The following is an 18,988-nucleotide window of genomic DNA, read 5'->3' as shown; positions in this document are numbered from 1 at the left end:
TGTAAATTTTAATGTTCCCAGGAAGACAGGACAATACATGGTAATGAAACTCTAATCAAGAGTGTTCTGAAAAGTTGGCCCTGTGCGTCCAAGAAACTATTTTCAGTCCATAGTAGAATTATGCTGAGTATGGGAGATATTTCTTAATGAACTTACTTCAAAATAGTCGCTAATTTTGTGACCACGTCCTCCAATGCTCTTTCCTAAAATATAAAATAAAAAAATGTTACCAAGTTAGTTTTGACAATCAAATTATTTTAAAGAAAATGTGCCAAACTTGGGCCTCCCTGTTGACCCAGGGGTTAAAGTCAGTGCTATCAAATTATTGCCAGCCACTGTGGCAGGAGTTTGATACCTGGCTGGGGGTTAACCCACAATGGGCAGCGGACCTCTCCTCTCTCCCACTGCTCCCTTCCATCAGCAGTGTGTTTTAGCAGACCTACCTGTTCTGCTCCCCACCATATCTGATGAATCCTCTCAATTCCCACACCTCTGGTCTACACCCCAGTTCTTATATGCATAAATAAATAAAAATAAATCTTAAAAAAAGAAAATGTGCCAAACGTAATTGAATAACACACATGAAAGTTATCTACTTAATAAAAAGAATATTAGTATTTTTAGATGGGTAGTAATGGTTATTGAAAGGTCAGTTGCCAATTTCAAAAATCCAAAATCAAATGACATTTCAATAGGAACACGTTCAACTTTTAAAAGTTCCAATTAGTTTAGCATCAAATAAATGTCATTCAAGGATCTCATTTTAAAAGCATTATTCATACTGCTTAATGGGTACTAACTTAATAAAAGCAAATCAATGAATAAAAGACATGTAGCAGCCGCATAATTGACAAATTTATACTGCAAATAAAAAAGCTTTGGTTAACACAAATTATAACAAACTGAAAATAACACCCTTTAATATAAAGTCTACTTTATAAAATGTTCTGCAATTAAAAATGATTTTCTAAAAGTAATTCCAAATCAATGAGGTTTGTTAATAAATTACACCTTATCTTATAGTACCATGTAAGGTTCAGATAATCTAGGTATTATTTTTCTTCTATGATGTCACTGACACTGACCCAAATCATAATGGCTCACAGTCTTTAATGAAAAGGTTTCCTTTAAAATGGACTTTTCATCAGTTTTATAAGTACTGAATTTAGTGTCTAAGATACATGTTGATTAGCGCCTCTCTGCCTCCCAGTCCTCCCTCCCTTAAACAAAACACTTAACTGGATCAAAATTAATCTGTCAAGGACCTGGGCCATATATCCTACTTTATAACACCAATTCCTCCTGGAAGGGATTTCACAAGTCACCTCGGTATATGTTCTAGCTCTATGCAGGCTGGTCCAAGCATAGAGAACAGTCACATCAGGATCAATGTCTAGGCATACTGAGACTGGTTTACTGCCACTTTTCCCACCACTCCTTTCTACAGCGTAATTGGGACTAACAGCTAGTAATAACTCTCCCCTCACTAGCCCCACCAAACCCTGGAGTGCCTTTTTATATATAGTTCCTCTTTCCCAGTCCCTTTCTTGTGAAAGGGAGTCAAAATGTTTAAGCTTTAGTATTGTTCTTCTTTCTCCCTACCCCTTGGTCATATTCTTCTCAATCAGCCTGGCAATGAAGATCATTTCTGATGCTGAGAAGTCCTCATCTTGGCCTACAATCTTCCCTGTGATCTAGGTATTGTTTGGCTCACTTGTTCTCAGTCTTTGACACTTGTAAGGTTGTCCTGTCCCCCACTTCAAGAGGACTGGACAAGCCTCCACAGCAAAGGTTTTGATGAACTCCCCAGCAAGAGCAGCACACATTGGCGGGCAAACAGGAATAACTATGTGGACTACATGCTGTACTGGCCAGTGCTGCATGATTATCAATCTTAATTACCCCACTATCCAGGCTTGGGTTCTCCAAGTCCTCATTCCAGAACAGGTAGAAAAATGGGTAGCTCTCATTATCCAGCTTGTATTTCTCATTCAGTTCCATTTTCAGCTTGTCATTATAACCTGAGTTCATCTTTGTTATCAAAAGATCATTAACTAGAGGCTATATTTTCACCCAAATACTGGAACTTATCCTGCTTCTCATCACAGCAGTATTGGATGTTGAACTTTGTTCAAGATAATTTGCTTTGGAAATGACCTTTAGAAAGTGACTAGATTCAGGGCACCTTTGATGTGCAGGTCACTGCTACTATTCCATGATGTGGAGCTAAAAGGAGCAAGATAAAAAGAAGGGGAAACAGTGGGTAAAGAGAAACAATACGAGGAATGGCTATAGTGGACAAAGTGTGGAGCTGAGAGTTGCAGAAAATTTGTTGGATTTATTCCTAGGTACCTTTTTTTTTTAATTATAAAGTTTATTTTTACATAATTTTGTGCCTTTTCCCATCTCAGTTGTAATCCCTGTGAACTTCTCATCACCAAATCACCAGTGTGCCAGCACCATGCTCCATGCACATCCCCCCCCAACTGTCCACTCCACCCCAGTAAAATGTCTCTGGTATATAGTTGTTCATATTAGCTCCCCCAACCCGGTCCTTTTATGCTCCTGCTATGAGTGAAAACCACCTGGTATTTTTCTTTTTCTTTCTGGCTTATTTCAACTAAGCATAATCCCTTCCAGCTCCATCCATGTTGCTGTAAAAGGCATGTGTTTATCTTTTTTGATCGCTGGTAATATTCCATTGTGTATATGTACCACATCTTTTTAATCCAGCCATCTACTTTTGGGCATCTGGGTTGATTCCATGTCTTTCCCATTGTAAATAAAGCAGCAATAAACATGGTGGGTGCAAATGTATTCTGGGTAGATTATTCCTAGGTACCTTTTTGATGCTACTGTAAATGGGACTGTTTTCTTGATTTCTTTCTGTTGTAGTTTATTATATGCACAGAGGAATGCAACAGACTTCTGTAATTGATTTTGTAGCCTGCCACTTTACTATACTGATTTACTGTTTTTAATAGATTTTTAGTGGAATCTTTAGGATTTTGCATGTATATTATGATGTACATGTATATTCTCATACATGTATATTCTCATACATGTATATACCATATACATGTATATATCATGTACTTGTATATTTTCATGTCATTTGCTAAACAGTGATAATTTTACTTCTTTTCCAATTTTAATTCCTTCAATATCTTTTGCCTAATCAGTTTTTTAAAAATAATATGAGATGAGTATGCTTGGGTAATCATTTTAAAGTGAGACTAACATTTTTATTTAAAAAGAAGTCATCTCAACACCAAAATTCATATAAAGAGATTAAAGAGAAATGTGATAAAGTAACACTCGATTCAGAGAAGACTCTTTGTCTTTCTAGTTGAAGCATTTTCTTTAAAGAGGAAATTTAAAAAAGCCTAAGAAAAACAAAAAGAGAAGGGAGCACAACAGACTATGATGGCAGACTACAGGTGACCTGATAGTGTGTACATTTTGGTGGCAACACCTGATGGGGAAGATATAATGTTACCTCAATTAAAACAACAACAAAATAAGTCTAACACTAACCATACACTAAAAAAAACCCTGTGATACAAAAAGATTCCAATTTCACATTATCATTTCTCATGTATAGGACATCCCTAAACTATTATCAATCAAAGATCATATAAACAACAGAAATCACAGATACAAAATTATTTTACAATTAAACTATTAACTGATTAAATATCAGTATATGGGCCCTCCCTGGTGGCGCAGCGGGTTAAAGCACAGCACTGAGAAACTAAAGCCACTTCTGCATGAGTTCGATTCCCGCCTGCCCTGGAGGTGACCACATGGCGTGGCAGACCTCTCCTGACCCGCCCGCTGCTCCCCCTCAGCAGTGTACTTCGTCGATCTGCCTGTTCTGCTCCCCACTCTGTCCCTGGTGAATCCTCTCACCCTTCGCATCTCTGGCCTGTACCCCAGTTCTGTATGAATAAATAAATAAGTCTTTAAAAAAAAAAATCAGTGTATGTTTCATACTAAAGGAAGATGTTGCTTCATTTACCTTGACTACTTTCATTCTGGTTTTCTGCTTTTCTCTTTCTCCCCCTGGAAGATTCTGATTGCTTCTTCTCTGGTGTCTATATAGAAAGCAAGTCAGCATTATATAAATTACAGTTTTAACACACAAACTTATTACAGTCAATAAAAAGTACTTTTGGGAGTCAAAACTGTTCAGTAAAGCTCATGGGATATAAATGCGTATTTAAAATTCATTGAAAAGATAAAAGTCCCAATTGTATAAATATTTTAAATTTAAAAGACCAAGTATAGAAACACTGATACAAATTACTTGAAATCCAAATTTATACAATTTGGTTTGAGGTAGATGAAACTCTGGGAGTACTTAGTATTTAAAAGATATCTTTCAAATCTTCACTGGATGGGGAGGAACCATATTAATTTTTTTTTCCTATTAGTTTTTAATTATTGACACATATTCAGTCTATACAAGTAAACTTGTATAAGGAAAAAAAAAAAAGAGCAGAACACATTTTCTAAACCTGAAGATATAAGATCCTGAATAAAAAGCACCATTCACCTAAAAGTCTGACAATTATTATTCAACAACAATTACATCAAATTCTTAGATTATACCCTAGAACAGGGGTCAGCAAACTATTGCCTATTGACCAATTTGGCTAGTCACTTGTTTTTGAAGGGTCCATGATCTAAAAGCACAGCTGTTAAATTTTTAAACTATGGAAGTTTTTAAAAATCAAAAAGTATTTTATAATGTGAAGATTACAAGAAATTCAAATTTCAATTCCCATAAAGGAACTTTTGCTACAACACAGCAATGCTCATTTATTTATATACTGTATGCTGCTGCTTTCACACTAACAGCACAATGAGTAGTTCTAACAGAAACCGAATGGTCCATGAAGCTTAAAATATCAAGACCTTTAAAGAAAGAAGTTTGCACCCCCTAGACCTACATGATATCTTATTCCCAAGTTACATGTCCATTCTTTTCATTGACATCAAGTATTTCCATCAGGATATAATAACCAAGTTATTTTTGTGGAGTAGGACAGGTTATTATGAAAAATTAAAACCAGAGCAGAAGCACAAGGCAACAGCAGAAGGTCCTCAAATTCTAGAAACTTGGCAGCAAGTGCATCTAGTGTAACAACAAACAGTATCTGAATGAATGAAACATCAAGACAACTTCAAAAAAAAAAAAATTCTCTAAAGGCTATGTATGCCCCAAATAATGAAGGAACTTAATCCATATTTTGACTTTTTTGAGTAGTACTATGATTAAGTAGTATGAATGACAATATAGCACACCTAAGTCACTAACTATACCCAGTAACTATGAGTTGTTCTAAGTATTATTTTAGGGGTATAAAGTTACTTTTACCATGTCAACAAATGAACAGATTCAGAGAGACTAAAGTGAATGTTAACCAATCTCTGAATTCTTTAAGGACAGGGCTATTCCTTTAGCCACTTTCCCTCCAAACCCATGTCTAGCATACAGTTATTACTCAATAAACATGTGCACAGTTAATAACTTACTCAAGGTAATTGAGATTCAAATCAAATGCAAGACTTTATTTTCTAAGGCCTAAATGCTTCCTTTCTCTACATATGTTCTACCTCAAAGAACTGAATGGGTCAACTATACAAAAATATTTCAAATTTTCATTGCATTAATAGATAAAATTCATTATGCACAACAAGCTGCCTATTATGTCTCTGCATCATAAACCACAGATCTTAAAGAAATCCAACTTAATTGACAATTTCAGGAAGTGGGGGTAGACAGTTTATTACTTTATTGTCAAAATTAGTAAACTCAATCTTAAGCAATAAGCAAATCTACTTTCCTCAGAATAAAGAAAAGTAAAAATTTGAAATTGGTATTTTTATAAAGAACCCTAAAAGTTATCTAAAACAAAAGTGGATTTCTAAATAATAATGTATTCATATTCTCAACATAGACAAAAAACCATAGTATAGTAAATATGAAGAGCTGTTATGTGAAAAGGTTTGACACCTAAACTTTGACACCTAAAGCATATTGTTATATTACTAATTTCATAAAAAGTTTGTGTATTTTGGGGATCCTATCACCAAATAAAAGTATCCTTTTTGCCAACTGAAATAAATCCAATCAACACAGCAATTTTAAGCTTAACATTTTCTGCTTTTTAGCTTAACATTTCCTTTACTTTTTAGTACTATGTATAATCAAGGATGGTAGAGAGCCAATAAGTTGAAAACAGGGTAGCCACCCAACCAAATGTGCCTACAGGTAAACAAAGTACTCTAGTTTACAACACTTTAAAAAGTCTGAAGGATTTTTACTTCTTCAAAACTACATCCACAACCATATAGTACCTAAAAGAATTATGTAGTATGCTATTCTACTCATTTTTTTAAAAAACTACCTTACTTGCCACCCTCACAATACATCTTAAATTCCTATTACCTTAGACCACTTTCATTTGTATTTACATATATTTCTTATTAGATCTTCAATATTGATAAAATGCAGTTTTTACCATTTTCTGATAGTTTATTTATGTAGCAAAACTATTTCTCAGCATTTCCCCTTCTCTGGCTTTTTCTCTGGAGTTTTATTTGTTAAACAGTACAAACCAGAAAATTAAAGGCAGACTTTCTCTTCTATCAAGTGATTTTTTAAGCATTTTCAAATCATACGATAAGAAAACAGCCATATAGAGCAAATGCTGTGGGTGGTGGAAACAAAATTTTAAGATCATTTATACTGGTCTGGAAATGTTCGCATTTTGAGAGTACTTATAATAGTAAAATTCGGAACAATTCTTTCACAACTTTGTCCCATTGTGACACTTACGAAGGAATAACATACTCATGTATAATGTTCCTATATACATCTCTTTGAACATGTTTCTTAGATCCTTATTTCTTCATCGTTCTTTAAAGTCTAAATGAGGTATCACCAAACACCTACATTTAAATTGAAAGTTACTACCAATCATAATTTCAAAGGTATTAGCAATCTATACTAATAATATACAAGAATACCTACACTAGTCTTTTAAGATCAGTATAACACATTTAAAAAAAAATCCATTGTTATTGTCTTCTCTATAGTAACAAACTTATAACCAGAAAAAAGTGATTTATTTTTTTAAAGAAATTCTTTAATTTATAAGCACTGAGTCTCAATGACTATATTATATCATAATCATAAGTTTTTGTTAAAACCCATCCTAGAGATGCTATTCCAAATTTAATCACAACTGGTGAAAGACCAAAGAAATTATAATTTTTAAAAAGCCAGAAAAGAGATAACCGCTTTATCATCAGAATCAGGAGTAATATATTTGCAATATAAAAAATTTATTGTGTGTAATAAGCACATATTTCCCTATCTATAGACAATAAAATCTCTAAAAAAAATCAAGAAACCATTCTTTATGTGAATTCCCATAAAGAACTAAAGACCATAATTGCAAAATATAGCAGAAAATCATCTAAGTCATTTAAGTTATTTTAGAAAATGAGAATTAATCTTAAAGAAAGTTAACATATAATCACTATTCTACTGACTAAAATTTATTTTTTAAATTCAACTACGGTGCAGGATATTTTAAAACCTACTTTCTCAATAATGTCAACTGGTGAAGGTTGCCCTTAAGATCCAATTTAATGTAGTATTTACCACATAAAACATTTACGAAATATTAACTCCATGCATATCCTAGATTTGTGTATTTGATAACACTAAAAATTATCTTAAAATTACTTTTTACAAAAGACAAACTGGATGACAGTTATACAGACAGAACACAACATAAGACAAACAGTAAAATTAGAATTCTGACTGTTAATGTTCTATCTGTAAATAAATTAGTGTCTCTGAGCTTCTATTTCTATAATCAGAAGTAGAAAACATGGAGTTGCAATTGAGCTCCACAGGTTGCACACTAAAACTATGCTCTTTCCTTCATGATGAAGTAATTCTAAACCAGAAAAGATTTGTCCCCGTCCCCAGTATCAGGAGATACTTTTGATGGCCACTGCTGGGGGACTGCAGAAGTAGTAGCTGTAGATATCTAATGTGTTTTGGCAGAGATGCTGATGCTGTCAAGCACCCTACAATGTACAGGCCACCCCACCATCCAACTCCTCCACCCACCCAAGAAGTACCAGGCCCCAAATGTTATTGCTTTAGGATGGAAAACCTTGCTTGATGAATACGTAAGAATCATTTGCAGTTGGCTCAAAGACTACCTGTATAGTATAGGTATACAGGTTAAATATTCATTCAACAAATATTTACTGAGTATCTACTATGGTCAAGTACTATATCAGGTTCCACTTTAAAATATGTCTTCATTCTTAAAATGATACAGCCAGCATCTTATCTCTCAGTCATGTTTTCACCAACTGGTGTACAAAAACAATCTAGCACTCACACCAAATGCACTTCTTTTTAATAAAAAGAATCATGTAACAGCTGCTTGCTCACTTGCTAAGTAAATGGCTCACAAAATCATTATTTAAAGATTCCATGATTTAGAAGAATTCAAAAGTTCATCTAGAGAGTACATGAAAATTTCCAAGCAGGGTGCTAGTTATTTTTACTTTAAAAAAAGTCTCCAGATCGTTGTGACATACACAGTCCTACCTTTCTGAATACAGCACAGAACCAGCATTTAGACCCACATTTGGTTTTCAGTTCACTTTTCCTCCAGGAGACAGAAGATATATGTAATGAAGCAGAATATAAACTGCTATTGCCATGAAAACTGTCACATAACATGTTTTAGGGTTAGACACTAACTTATAGCTAAATACAGTTCCTATAAAAACAGGTCTTTTAATATGTAGTAGTAGAATTAAAGTTTTCTCTCTTTAAATTAAAGTAGGATAAGTTACAATGTAATTTCTAGGTATTTCACAGAAATTTTTCAGTCCTATAAATTATAAACTTGACTAAGTTAAGAAGAGGAAAAAAAAACTACCCTACTGACAAAATATCTTTATTAGGGTTACAAAACACATCATTTGTTAGTGTTCATATTATAAAAGTATATGGATAACACTTATATGCAATGTCTTAGTAAAACAACTAACATAATACTACTCAGTAAGAGTTTTGGTTTGGCCCACCTAGCATAGTAGGAAATGAGTGAGAAAATACTACCAGTGGATAGATAAAGGAGCAGAAAGAGGAACTCATCAAGTAGAAGATCACAACGATCATTTATGAAGTCAATTCATTTTTGAAAATAATTTAGGGAGCAAGGCACTAAGAGTATTTCCTAATTTGGTTAAGGATGCTAAAACAACTTATTTAAAGAGAAAAAAGTAAAAGGCTAGGTAATTGCATGTAGGGGGTATTATTTGGTATAAAAATGTAACTCCCAGTGGTATTTAACTACACATCACTAAATTATTTTAAGTTTTCTTCTTTCTTACTGGGTGCTCAGGCTAAAACATTAATGAAAAAAATATGTCCAGAGTCTAACACATGCACGCACAGGCATGTGTATACATACATGCACACACATTCATATACAAAGGGAAAACAGTAAATTTTTAATAAATTTTAGAAATCAACATATAACTGTAGTCAAGCAGAATCATAGCTTCAATCACAATCCCAGGGTACCTAAGTGTTCACAGAGGAAATATTTATGCTAAACACTATTACAAGGAAAAAAGAAAAAATGCAAGAGTAGAGATGAGTATATATAAAACAAGGTAAAATGGGAAATGCTCTCACCACTGCTTATCCTGCCATATACTAATATCAGAAGACAACCCATACAAGGCAAAACTAGAGTATGACATGTGTCTGTTTTAAAGATATGATTATGTAGTATTATTTCATGTAAGCACACATGTATACTTAAATGCACTTCTCAACATTATTTAAGATGATGTAATCCAAGGATGTTTATAATCAGTCATAAATATCCCAACCAGAGTAAAAAATGAAAAAGAGAAATATATTCTAGAACATCTACAAGGAGAGGCAGGAAAGAGAAACGGTTATGGTACTAGTAATCATTATAAACTCCAAATAAGCTACAAAATACATAATTAGAGCATCTTAGAGGTAAGGTGGCAGGGAGCAATTGTACGGAATTCAGAACAAATACAGGCTATTGTGATTAGACAGGGAAGGTTTCTGCAGGGAGAACTGCAAACAGGTGGATGAAGGTAGTTAGAATACACTGATAACCAAGAAACATGGGCACCTTCTCTTACAAAATAATCTAGACTTTTAGTCAACAGATATAGCACAAAGACCATGTTTTCAATTGCTATAGGCATTCTAAGACATTTTTAAAAGGAACTGACCCTGCAAAGTTTTCACCTGTACACTACCCCTTTCCTGAGCTCCAGATAGCTTCTACTGTGTAAACAAAGTACCATCTTCACTTGATCTTTTCCCAGGCATTCAAACTTAATGCTATCCCTAATTCATTACTTTCTATGCCAAATCTACTCATCATCCATCTGGTCAAAGACAGGTAAAGTTAGACACCTTTAAATAATCCTAGGTTTCCCCCTTCTTTAATCTGAGTCAAAGTCATCAAACTCTACTTTTAAAAATTTAGTGGAATCTGAGAGCTTGCGTATTTCTCTTGCACATTAAAGTCTGAGAAGCATGGCCCTAGGTGGTTATTTATACCATCCATAAATAAATGCAGAGAACATGAAGTATTACAGTCCAAAAGGCAAACATGAGAATAGAATTATTAGAATCTGAACATTTTGAAAGCTTTTCCTCCTTATAATAAATCTTGGGGCTTTGGAGTTTTGTAAAATTGGTCCTAATCCTTAACTAAACAATCTTCTCAACTTAAAAGCCTATATTCTACACTGCCACCTGGAGAAACCTTTTCATTTGTACTTGGTATTTTGTTTCTTCTGCTTCACAGGTGTTGTACCATGTTCCAATGTCCAAATTCCTTTCCCTAAAATATAAGGGGGCAGTCAATTTCTGACTTCTGCCCCTTTTTAACCATCCTTGCATCTACTCTCATCTCACCACACCAAATTAAACACCTAAATAGCTTGACTTTATTTTTTTAAAGCTCCTCAGGCAATCTAAAGAGCAATTGGGGTTGATAATTACTACTCTAGTCCAAACTCCTTGCCATGCTTTGACACAAAATTAAAAAATAAAACCTAGCTCTTCTGCCTTGCTTTTTCTCATACATTTCCCTTGTCCTCTGGGATAATTTTACAGTCTCAATTTATCAACAATCATCTATTCTTTGAGAAAAACTTCTCTTACCTGCCCTCATCTACAGGCAGATAGGTTCTTGCTCTTTACTCCCACAGCATCTTGTGTTTACATCTACTCAGCATAATCCACAATGTTTATGAAACAGTCTGTCTTATTAGGTGTGGATTTTACTTGAGGGCAGAACTGTTTCCTATTCATCTTTTACATTATCTCCTTTGTCACATAGATTAGAAGACAACAGATAAACAATAAATGCTTTTGAAAACATCGTATATTGGAACCTACTGAACAGAGTTAGAGTGATAAACATAAAACAAAGGAAGACCAGTATCTTCCTACCTAAAGGTGATTTCATTAAAAGGGAGAATATTTTTGCTTGACAATTCTTTTATTTAGGAATAAAGGGCAAATTCAATATAATGTGTGTGCGTGTATGTGTGTGTTAAATAAAAATAGTCTCTCACACACTCATATGAAAAATTTCAGCTCAAGTAGATTCAATCAACCTAACAGACAATAGCAGATGCTTTTCACTTTTAACAGAAAATGGACAAAAAAAGCAGGAAAGCTCTGGGTATCTGAAATGAATATTAAGTAAAGAGATAGAAGGAAGGGAAAGGGAATGTTTTAAACCAAAACTCTTCAAGTCCTGAGAGGAAGTCAACAAATAATGTCCAACTGCTGAATTGAAATAGCAGAATATGCATGTTTATTATTTATTTTAAATTGAATATTATTATAAACTTAATATTATTCACATTAAATATGGAAATAAATATCAGGAAGAAAAGCTAGAAGAATAGAATGAGGTGAGATAGTGGTGGAGAACTACTGTGTAAAAAATGAAAAATCTTTTCCTACTATCTGTTCATTAAAAAACTCTTAAAAAAAAAAAGTAATGGATGAGGAAAGGGGTGGATTACCAAAAAATGAAATAATAAAAGACAATGGAATACTACACAATTTTGCTACACATATACTAGGAAAGGTTGAAGTATTTCTATCTTGCAACTGTTTACTCCTCAATGACTTACTAATCTATGAGTATCTATATGCCAATGTATGAAATTTCATCATAAGGGAAATTCACTAATTAAGGTATCTGTCACAGAGATAATAAAATATTAGAACCATACTCTAAGTGAATTCTTAAAAAGAAAGACAAAGCCTTGCTTCTTCAAATCCTGTAAATGTCTAATCCTGTAGTCATTTCCAAAATACAGTATTATTTAGCCATTAATTTGTAAAACTCAAGATACAAAACACAGAACAACAAAAGTCAAGACTTTAAAATTTTCTATTTCTGCCTCAAATATCAAAATTTCTATACAAATAAAGCTAAACATATCCAAGGATTAGTCAACTTGTATTTTACTATAAATGTAGCTATGATCTTTTTTTAAAAAAAAAAAACCCAACATTAACTAAAAATAGTCAAAAGTGATCCCTGGAATTCTTTAAGGGAAGCGGTATGTTAAAAATGATCTCTTATCAGTTCTGCAATTTTAAATCTATCAAAAACACTAGATTAGAGGGAGAAAAAAACCCAAATATAACTAAAGTTATTTTACTGTCCTTTGTAATATGAAAGTCTATGAAAGAGGAAGCATATGAAAATACTAAATAGAACCAAATTTCTGTGGAAGGATCAAGAAATGTTCCAAAGTACAATATAAAGTGAAAACATTCTTGATTCAGTTTCTATTAAAACTGTACTTTGACTAGATCTAAGACTATAATTTTTAAGGACTTAGCTTAAGATTGTTAACTTGAAAAAAAGCTGAACTGTGATAATCTGGGTCTACTAACGCTTACCTCAAGGGAACCTACTGCAGATAAAGTCCCGTCACTTGCACAGTCCTTTCAGCTGCCTGCCAGTTGTCTCTGTGGAAGGGAAAGCCTGATGAGTGAAAGCCCTATGTCACACTCCTCTGGAGCGTCAGGGTGCCTGACTAGAACTATGCAAAACTGACTCCCTGAGATTCCTAAATGCTTTTAATAACATGGGGCTTGAAAAAAAAAATGCCACTTTTGATATTCTCTTTCCACTGACTATCAAAACCAAATGGCTAAGAGTTATTGAGAACTAACAGCAAATCAGTACAATCAAGGTGATAAATCTACACTAACCCAACTTGAAAAAATATTAAAATGGATCAGGTAAATATAAGTCAACACCAACAGGGAGAACACGAACACGCACACATGCACACACACACACACGCACATAATGTTGAGAAGTAGACAGAATTCTGTAATTTGAGAAGAGAAAGTATAGTGATAAAAAGGTAAAGTTGCTTCAGCAAGTGAATGCTAAAACCCAAGTGATGTTTCAACAAGTGAATACTTAAATACAAACTGCTGTCTACACATTTTTAACAGATGCTATCAAGTAGTTATCATATTCAATGTGAATTATATCAGGATTTCAAATGCCTCTTTACCAAAATTGCATGTATTTTCTTGGTGGGGTCAATAAGTAGGTGGCAAGGGAGGAGATCTGTCGTGTATCAAATATGAAAGGTAAAAACTACAGCATGAAATTCCATAAGAAATTTCAAAATGAGACAAAATACACATCTACATCTCAGAAAGTAAACAAAAAACCTCATTCAAGATCAAACTTACAGAGTGTGTAACAACAGAAATAGAAAATAGTGAAATAATGCATTTTAAATACCACTTTCACCTGAAAATTATGAATGGCTTCTAAGTGTCCCATTAGGAATATTTGAACCACTACTGTACAAGTTCAGTTACATAACCAAACAAACTATATTTTCTTTCTAATTATCAAATAAATACTTCAGGCTGAATGCTGTGCTTCATAAAACAGAAAAAAAATGCTGTGACAAGAAACTTAAAAAGCATTAACTTTCAACACAAGAATCGATGAAGAGAAACCTATTTCATAAGAAAAGCTTTTACTTTAATAGCATCATATTTAAAATGAAGCGACTTACCTCTGATTCTTTGTCACTTAAAGATCCCAAGCTTCCAAAACTGTGATTAGAGCTTTCATTATTTGTTGAAGCCTGTTAAAGATTTTTTAAAAGGTGAACTTTAGAAGTTTAAATGAGATATTGCAAAGTAAATAGTAAATAATCTGTCTTCTTCATAAATGAATATAAAACATAACCCTTTTATGCAAGTAAGTCAAATGAAATAAAAAGAAACACCAACTTCTTAAACACTATAAACGTTTTGGAAAGCTTTATTAAGTCAATAATGTTCTGCTCTGTTTAAGGAAGTGACTTGTGTTAGCTAATTGTCTAAAATACCAAATTTAGGAGCACAGAACTGGCTAGGATAGTGAGACCTAAAATTACCACCCAATGTTTTGTTTTAAAATAATGGTTTATTTTTACATCATTTTGTGCATTTTTCCATCTCAGGTGTAATCCCTGTGGGCTTCCCATCACCAAATCACTTATGTGCCATCACTACCACCCAATGTTTTTTTAACCAAAATTTTAATCTGTGCTCAATTTCCTTTGTAATTCCATAAACATCTTTTTGCTTTTTTTCATATTAAGAAACGCAACAATCTTTGGCTTTCTTTCTTTTCTTTTTCTGGTTTAGTTGTTTAAGAAAATCTTTTACCATCCTGACCATTTTAATTGCTAGGCTCAGGAGTTGTTGCATTTTATATTTTTCAACTGCAACAAGGAGAAATGAGCTACCATACTATACAATGATGTGGGCTACATTTCCAGTATGTCTTCTATGTAGATAATTACTTTGTGGACATTTTTGGGACTTTACACGTCCTCTAGTTATGCTTAGATTAGAAGATAACAGGTTATGCCATATATGACAAAGATAACACATAAATGAATTTTCTATATAGGTAGATCATTATCCTTCAATTTATAAAAGTAGCTACTAATCCTACTATTAAAATCACCCATAGATTATCTTCCAATTTGATGACTGAGCCTTTGTATACATATCCAGTAGTATACAGATATTGTAAAGATTGTTTTCAATATAAAGTAACTTTCAAACTAGTTAAGATTCAGGCACTATTTAGAGAAAGTTGTAATTTAATCTAGGGCAAGGTCATCAAACTTGAAACAAAAGGAAACTATAAACAGCAATTAAGAAATGATAGATTAAAATGATCCCAGTGCAATGTAAAGGCTGTAGCAATGCTTTCATGCATTCAAACCTCCACCTAAAAATGCAATATCCACAATAAAAATGCAATATTAAAGAAAAAAAAACCATGATATGAAATTCCCCTTCACCCTCAAAAAACAGCAGATGATAAATCACCACTACCAAGACCTGAGGAAGCAGCCTGAGAACAGACTCCCCAAAAGGTCCATTGTACAGTCAGAAGAAGTTGGGGGGGGATCCAGCCTTAATTTACTCTCAAACCTGACCTACATTACTGTATCACAAAGACGACAAACTACTAGGTACAGGATCAAAATAGAATACATTAGAAACAGTGAAGATAAAGATAAAAGGGAGAAATGGAACAAAACCCAGCAATCTCAGAAAGTAAAAGCTACATGTTGGAAGAAAACCAAAACAATAGCAGAGGGGTGGACTCAAATTACAATCATCCTGGACCACATTAAATGAGCAACAGTAAATGATGTAATTAATTTTTCCATGAAGTATTTATAAAGAAAAGAGAATAAAATACAGAATATCATCCTGATACTAAAAGTCTACCAGGAACACATACCCATGAAGGAGGTGAAAATTGTAACTTCCTATTTCAAAATGAGCTGAAATGCTGACAAAATGACTCAACACATATGAACATAAATCAGATTTCAAAAATCTTAGTATTTAGTAAGAGAAAAATCTTAGTATTTAGTAATCTTAGTAAGAGAACTCAGAAAATCATCAGAAATTGAAAAAAAAAGTTTCAAAAATGAAAATTAAGGCTGAATGAACCCAAGAGAAAAAAATACAACAGATACTTTAAGAGAACTAGACCGTAAAAAAGGAACATTTTTAAAATCAAAAGAAACTTAAGAGATAAAAAGGATGATAGAAAGTAACAACCAGCAGCAAAGAGCTGTGCATTCAGATAATCAAATTCTTTAAAAAGTTCTGACATAAGAAAACAAATAGTGAAAACTCTAAATCAAGAAAGCTTCCCTAGAAGTACAAAAAAAAAAAAAAAAAAACAGAAAAAACAAAACCACCAGCTAAAAGGGCACATTGTATTCCTATCTAAGTCTGTCAATCACAGAAGGACAGCATCAATTTTTTTAAAGGCAACACTTTATTGCCAGGAAATAACAGACTAACATATTTAAGATATTTAAAAAAAGTGTTTTATATTTTCTAAAATCAATTTTTAATACACAGAAGGCAGAGATAAATTTACTCAAAAAACTAGAAATAGGAAGTACTACTACTATGAATCTAGTAGTACTATAAATCTCTAGATTCCAAAAAAATAGAGAGAGCAAGCTAATGAATAGTATTTCAAACTAGGAACTAGTATCAAACAATATTATTTACATGTTGATGAATAAGTATAAAATTTAATGGCTAAATATATATAAACTTATTGAAATTTTTTAAATGGGGGTGGAAATTTATAGAAAGCACAAGAAAAAAATTTAAGTGCTTTCAATAATCACAATGACAGTACTGGTATTGTTATACTGAACTGCTGTGTGTGTGAAGGCTAGAAAGTAAGTAAATAATCATCATGCTATAATCCAATCATTTATTTTGTCCTTGAGAATTCTTAGTATAGAAGATATAAATTAAAAAAACCTGTAACTCTGGAAGCATCAACATAAATTCATAAGCTACTTTAACCTTTAAAAATAAATAAAAGCATACAGATTCTGTCAGAAGCAGTAACAGAACGCTTTTTATCAGACCTACATTCCCATAGATTGCTATAAATTTCAAAAAAATAAAACAACCCAGAGTTTGGAGCTACTATGGCAGCTGAAAAGTGAGTAACAGGTATGTTGGAAAATAATCACAAAAAAGTCCCAAATTTGTACATTATTTCTATACCCAATCTCAGTCTAGTCACCAATCGTGAAAAAGTAGAATATATTTCAATCGGTCTAGAAGTCTAAAACACTGACTAGAGAGAACAGCTGTCATCCCCTAAGGGGAGATACAGATTCAGTTCAACCAAGAGAAATGCTTTCTAATATACAAATAATAACCAAAAAATCAGCACTTTCCAGAATAATACACCAATTCTAGAATCATTAAACTATCATTCATTGTGTGCTGTGTATGATTTCTAAACATGAAAAAACAAGAATATATGACCCATATTCAAGAAAATGGATAATCAATGGAGACGAAAGCAAGGTAACGCAAATACTGGAATTGGTAAAGATCTTAAAGCAACTAGTGTAAACATGCTCAAGATGACAAAGGAAAATATAATTAAGTGAACAACCTGGACATTTCAGTCAAGAAGTGAAAACAATTTAAAATCAGCCAAACAGGAATTGCAAAGCTGGAAATTTGACTCTCTAAAAGGTGTTTACCTAAATATACAGGCACACTGAAAATTGTTCTACAGGCACACTGAAAATTATTCTTGGGCCCTCCCTGGTGGCACAATGGGTTGAAGCACAGCACTAAGAAGCTAGCTGCCACCACTTAAGTGAGCACCTCTGGCTGGTATCTCAGTTTTGTATGCATAAATAAATAAATCTTTACAAACAAATAAAAATTATTCTTTATTACTCATCTGTAAATCAAAGCACACAACAGGGTTTTACCTCACACCAGTTAGAATGGCTATTACTAAAAAGAAACAGTAAGTGTTAATGAAGATGTAACGGGAAAGGAACCTTCACACACAGTTAGTGTGAAACATAAATAGATGCAAACACTAAGGAAAGCAGTATAGAGATTCTTCAAAAATTTTTAAATAAGAGTTACCAAAGGTCCAGTAATTCCACTTCTGTGTATTTATCTAAAGAATATGAAAACACTAATTCAAAATAGATGTTCCCCACTATGGGCACTGCTGTACTATTAATAGCCAAGTCATGGAAGTAACTTAAGGTGAATGATTAGATAAAGAAAATATGCTGTATTTAAGCACAGCAGTATTCAAATCATAAAAGATAAAATCCTACCATTTGTGAAAACACAGACAGACCTTGAGGGGATCATGGTAGGTGAAATAAAGCAGATGGAGAAAGACAAACACTATGTGATTTTATTAATTTATGGGATATAAAAAAACAAAACAAAGCAAACAAACAAAATAAAAACAATCCTTGGGTTCTGGTAACAGAATGGTTATTACCAGAAAAGGGAAGGGGAGTAAAGCAGGTAAAGGAGATCAATTAGTGGTGACAGATGGTAGCTGGACATCATAGTGTGATATATATAGCTGCTGAGGTGAAAAACTGTACCTGGACTCAATTCTCAAAAAGAAAAAAAAAAAAAAAGTGAGAGAAATGAAATTTTCAAAAATAAAAAAATTTATTGGGAGGGTTATGAGTAAAATAGGCCCTTCCTGGTGGCACAACAGGTTAAAGCAAAGCACTACCAAGCTATCCACAGCCACTACAGCAGGAGTTCCATCCTTACCAGGAAGTTGACCCACATGGCACAGCAGACCTCTCCTAACACGCTGACTGTGCCCTTAGCAATGTAGCTCAGTCAATCTGCCTTTCTGCGCCTCATTGTTTCTGGTGAATCCATTCACCCACCTTGCACTTCTGGCCTATACCCCATTTCTGTATGTATAAATAAATCAATCTTAAAAAAAAAAAAAAGAAGAAGAAGAACAGGGCCCTC

General features: G+C 33.3%; 1 protein-coding gene across 2 annotated transcripts in view; it reads right to left on the bottom strand.

Annotated features, from left to right (window-relative positions):
• Positions 1-18,988, bottom strand: part of TLK1 (tousled-like kinase 1) — a 109,522-nt gene that overhangs the window by 55,914 nt on the left and 34,620 nt on the right. Inside the window, exons 3-5 of one of the 2 annotated variants that reach the window (XM_004674554.2) lie at positions 14,188-14,259; positions 4,022-4,097; positions 157-203 (exon numbers count right to left, since the gene is read on the bottom strand). In XM_004674554.2, the coding sequence (XP_004674611.1) occupies positions 157-203; positions 4,022-4,097; positions 14,188-14,259 (195 nt within the window). Of the gene's footprint in view, positions 1-156; positions 204-4,021; positions 4,098-13,039; positions 13,053-14,187; positions 14,260-18,988 lie in introns of those variants that run through there. The other variant, XM_012727976.1, reaches the window with a different exon arrangement.

Source organism: Condylura cristata, unplaced genomic scaffold, assembly GCF_000260355.1.
Source record: "Condylura cristata isolate star-nosed mole 26May11 unplaced genomic scaffold, ConCri1.0 scaffold00002, whole genome shotgun sequence".
Lineage (NCBI taxonomy): Eukaryota > Metazoa > Chordata > Mammalia > Eulipotyphla > Talpidae > Condylura > Condylura cristata.
The sequence above is the reverse complement of the archived record's forward strand: the minus strand, read 5'-3'. Positions and strand labels throughout refer to the sequence as shown.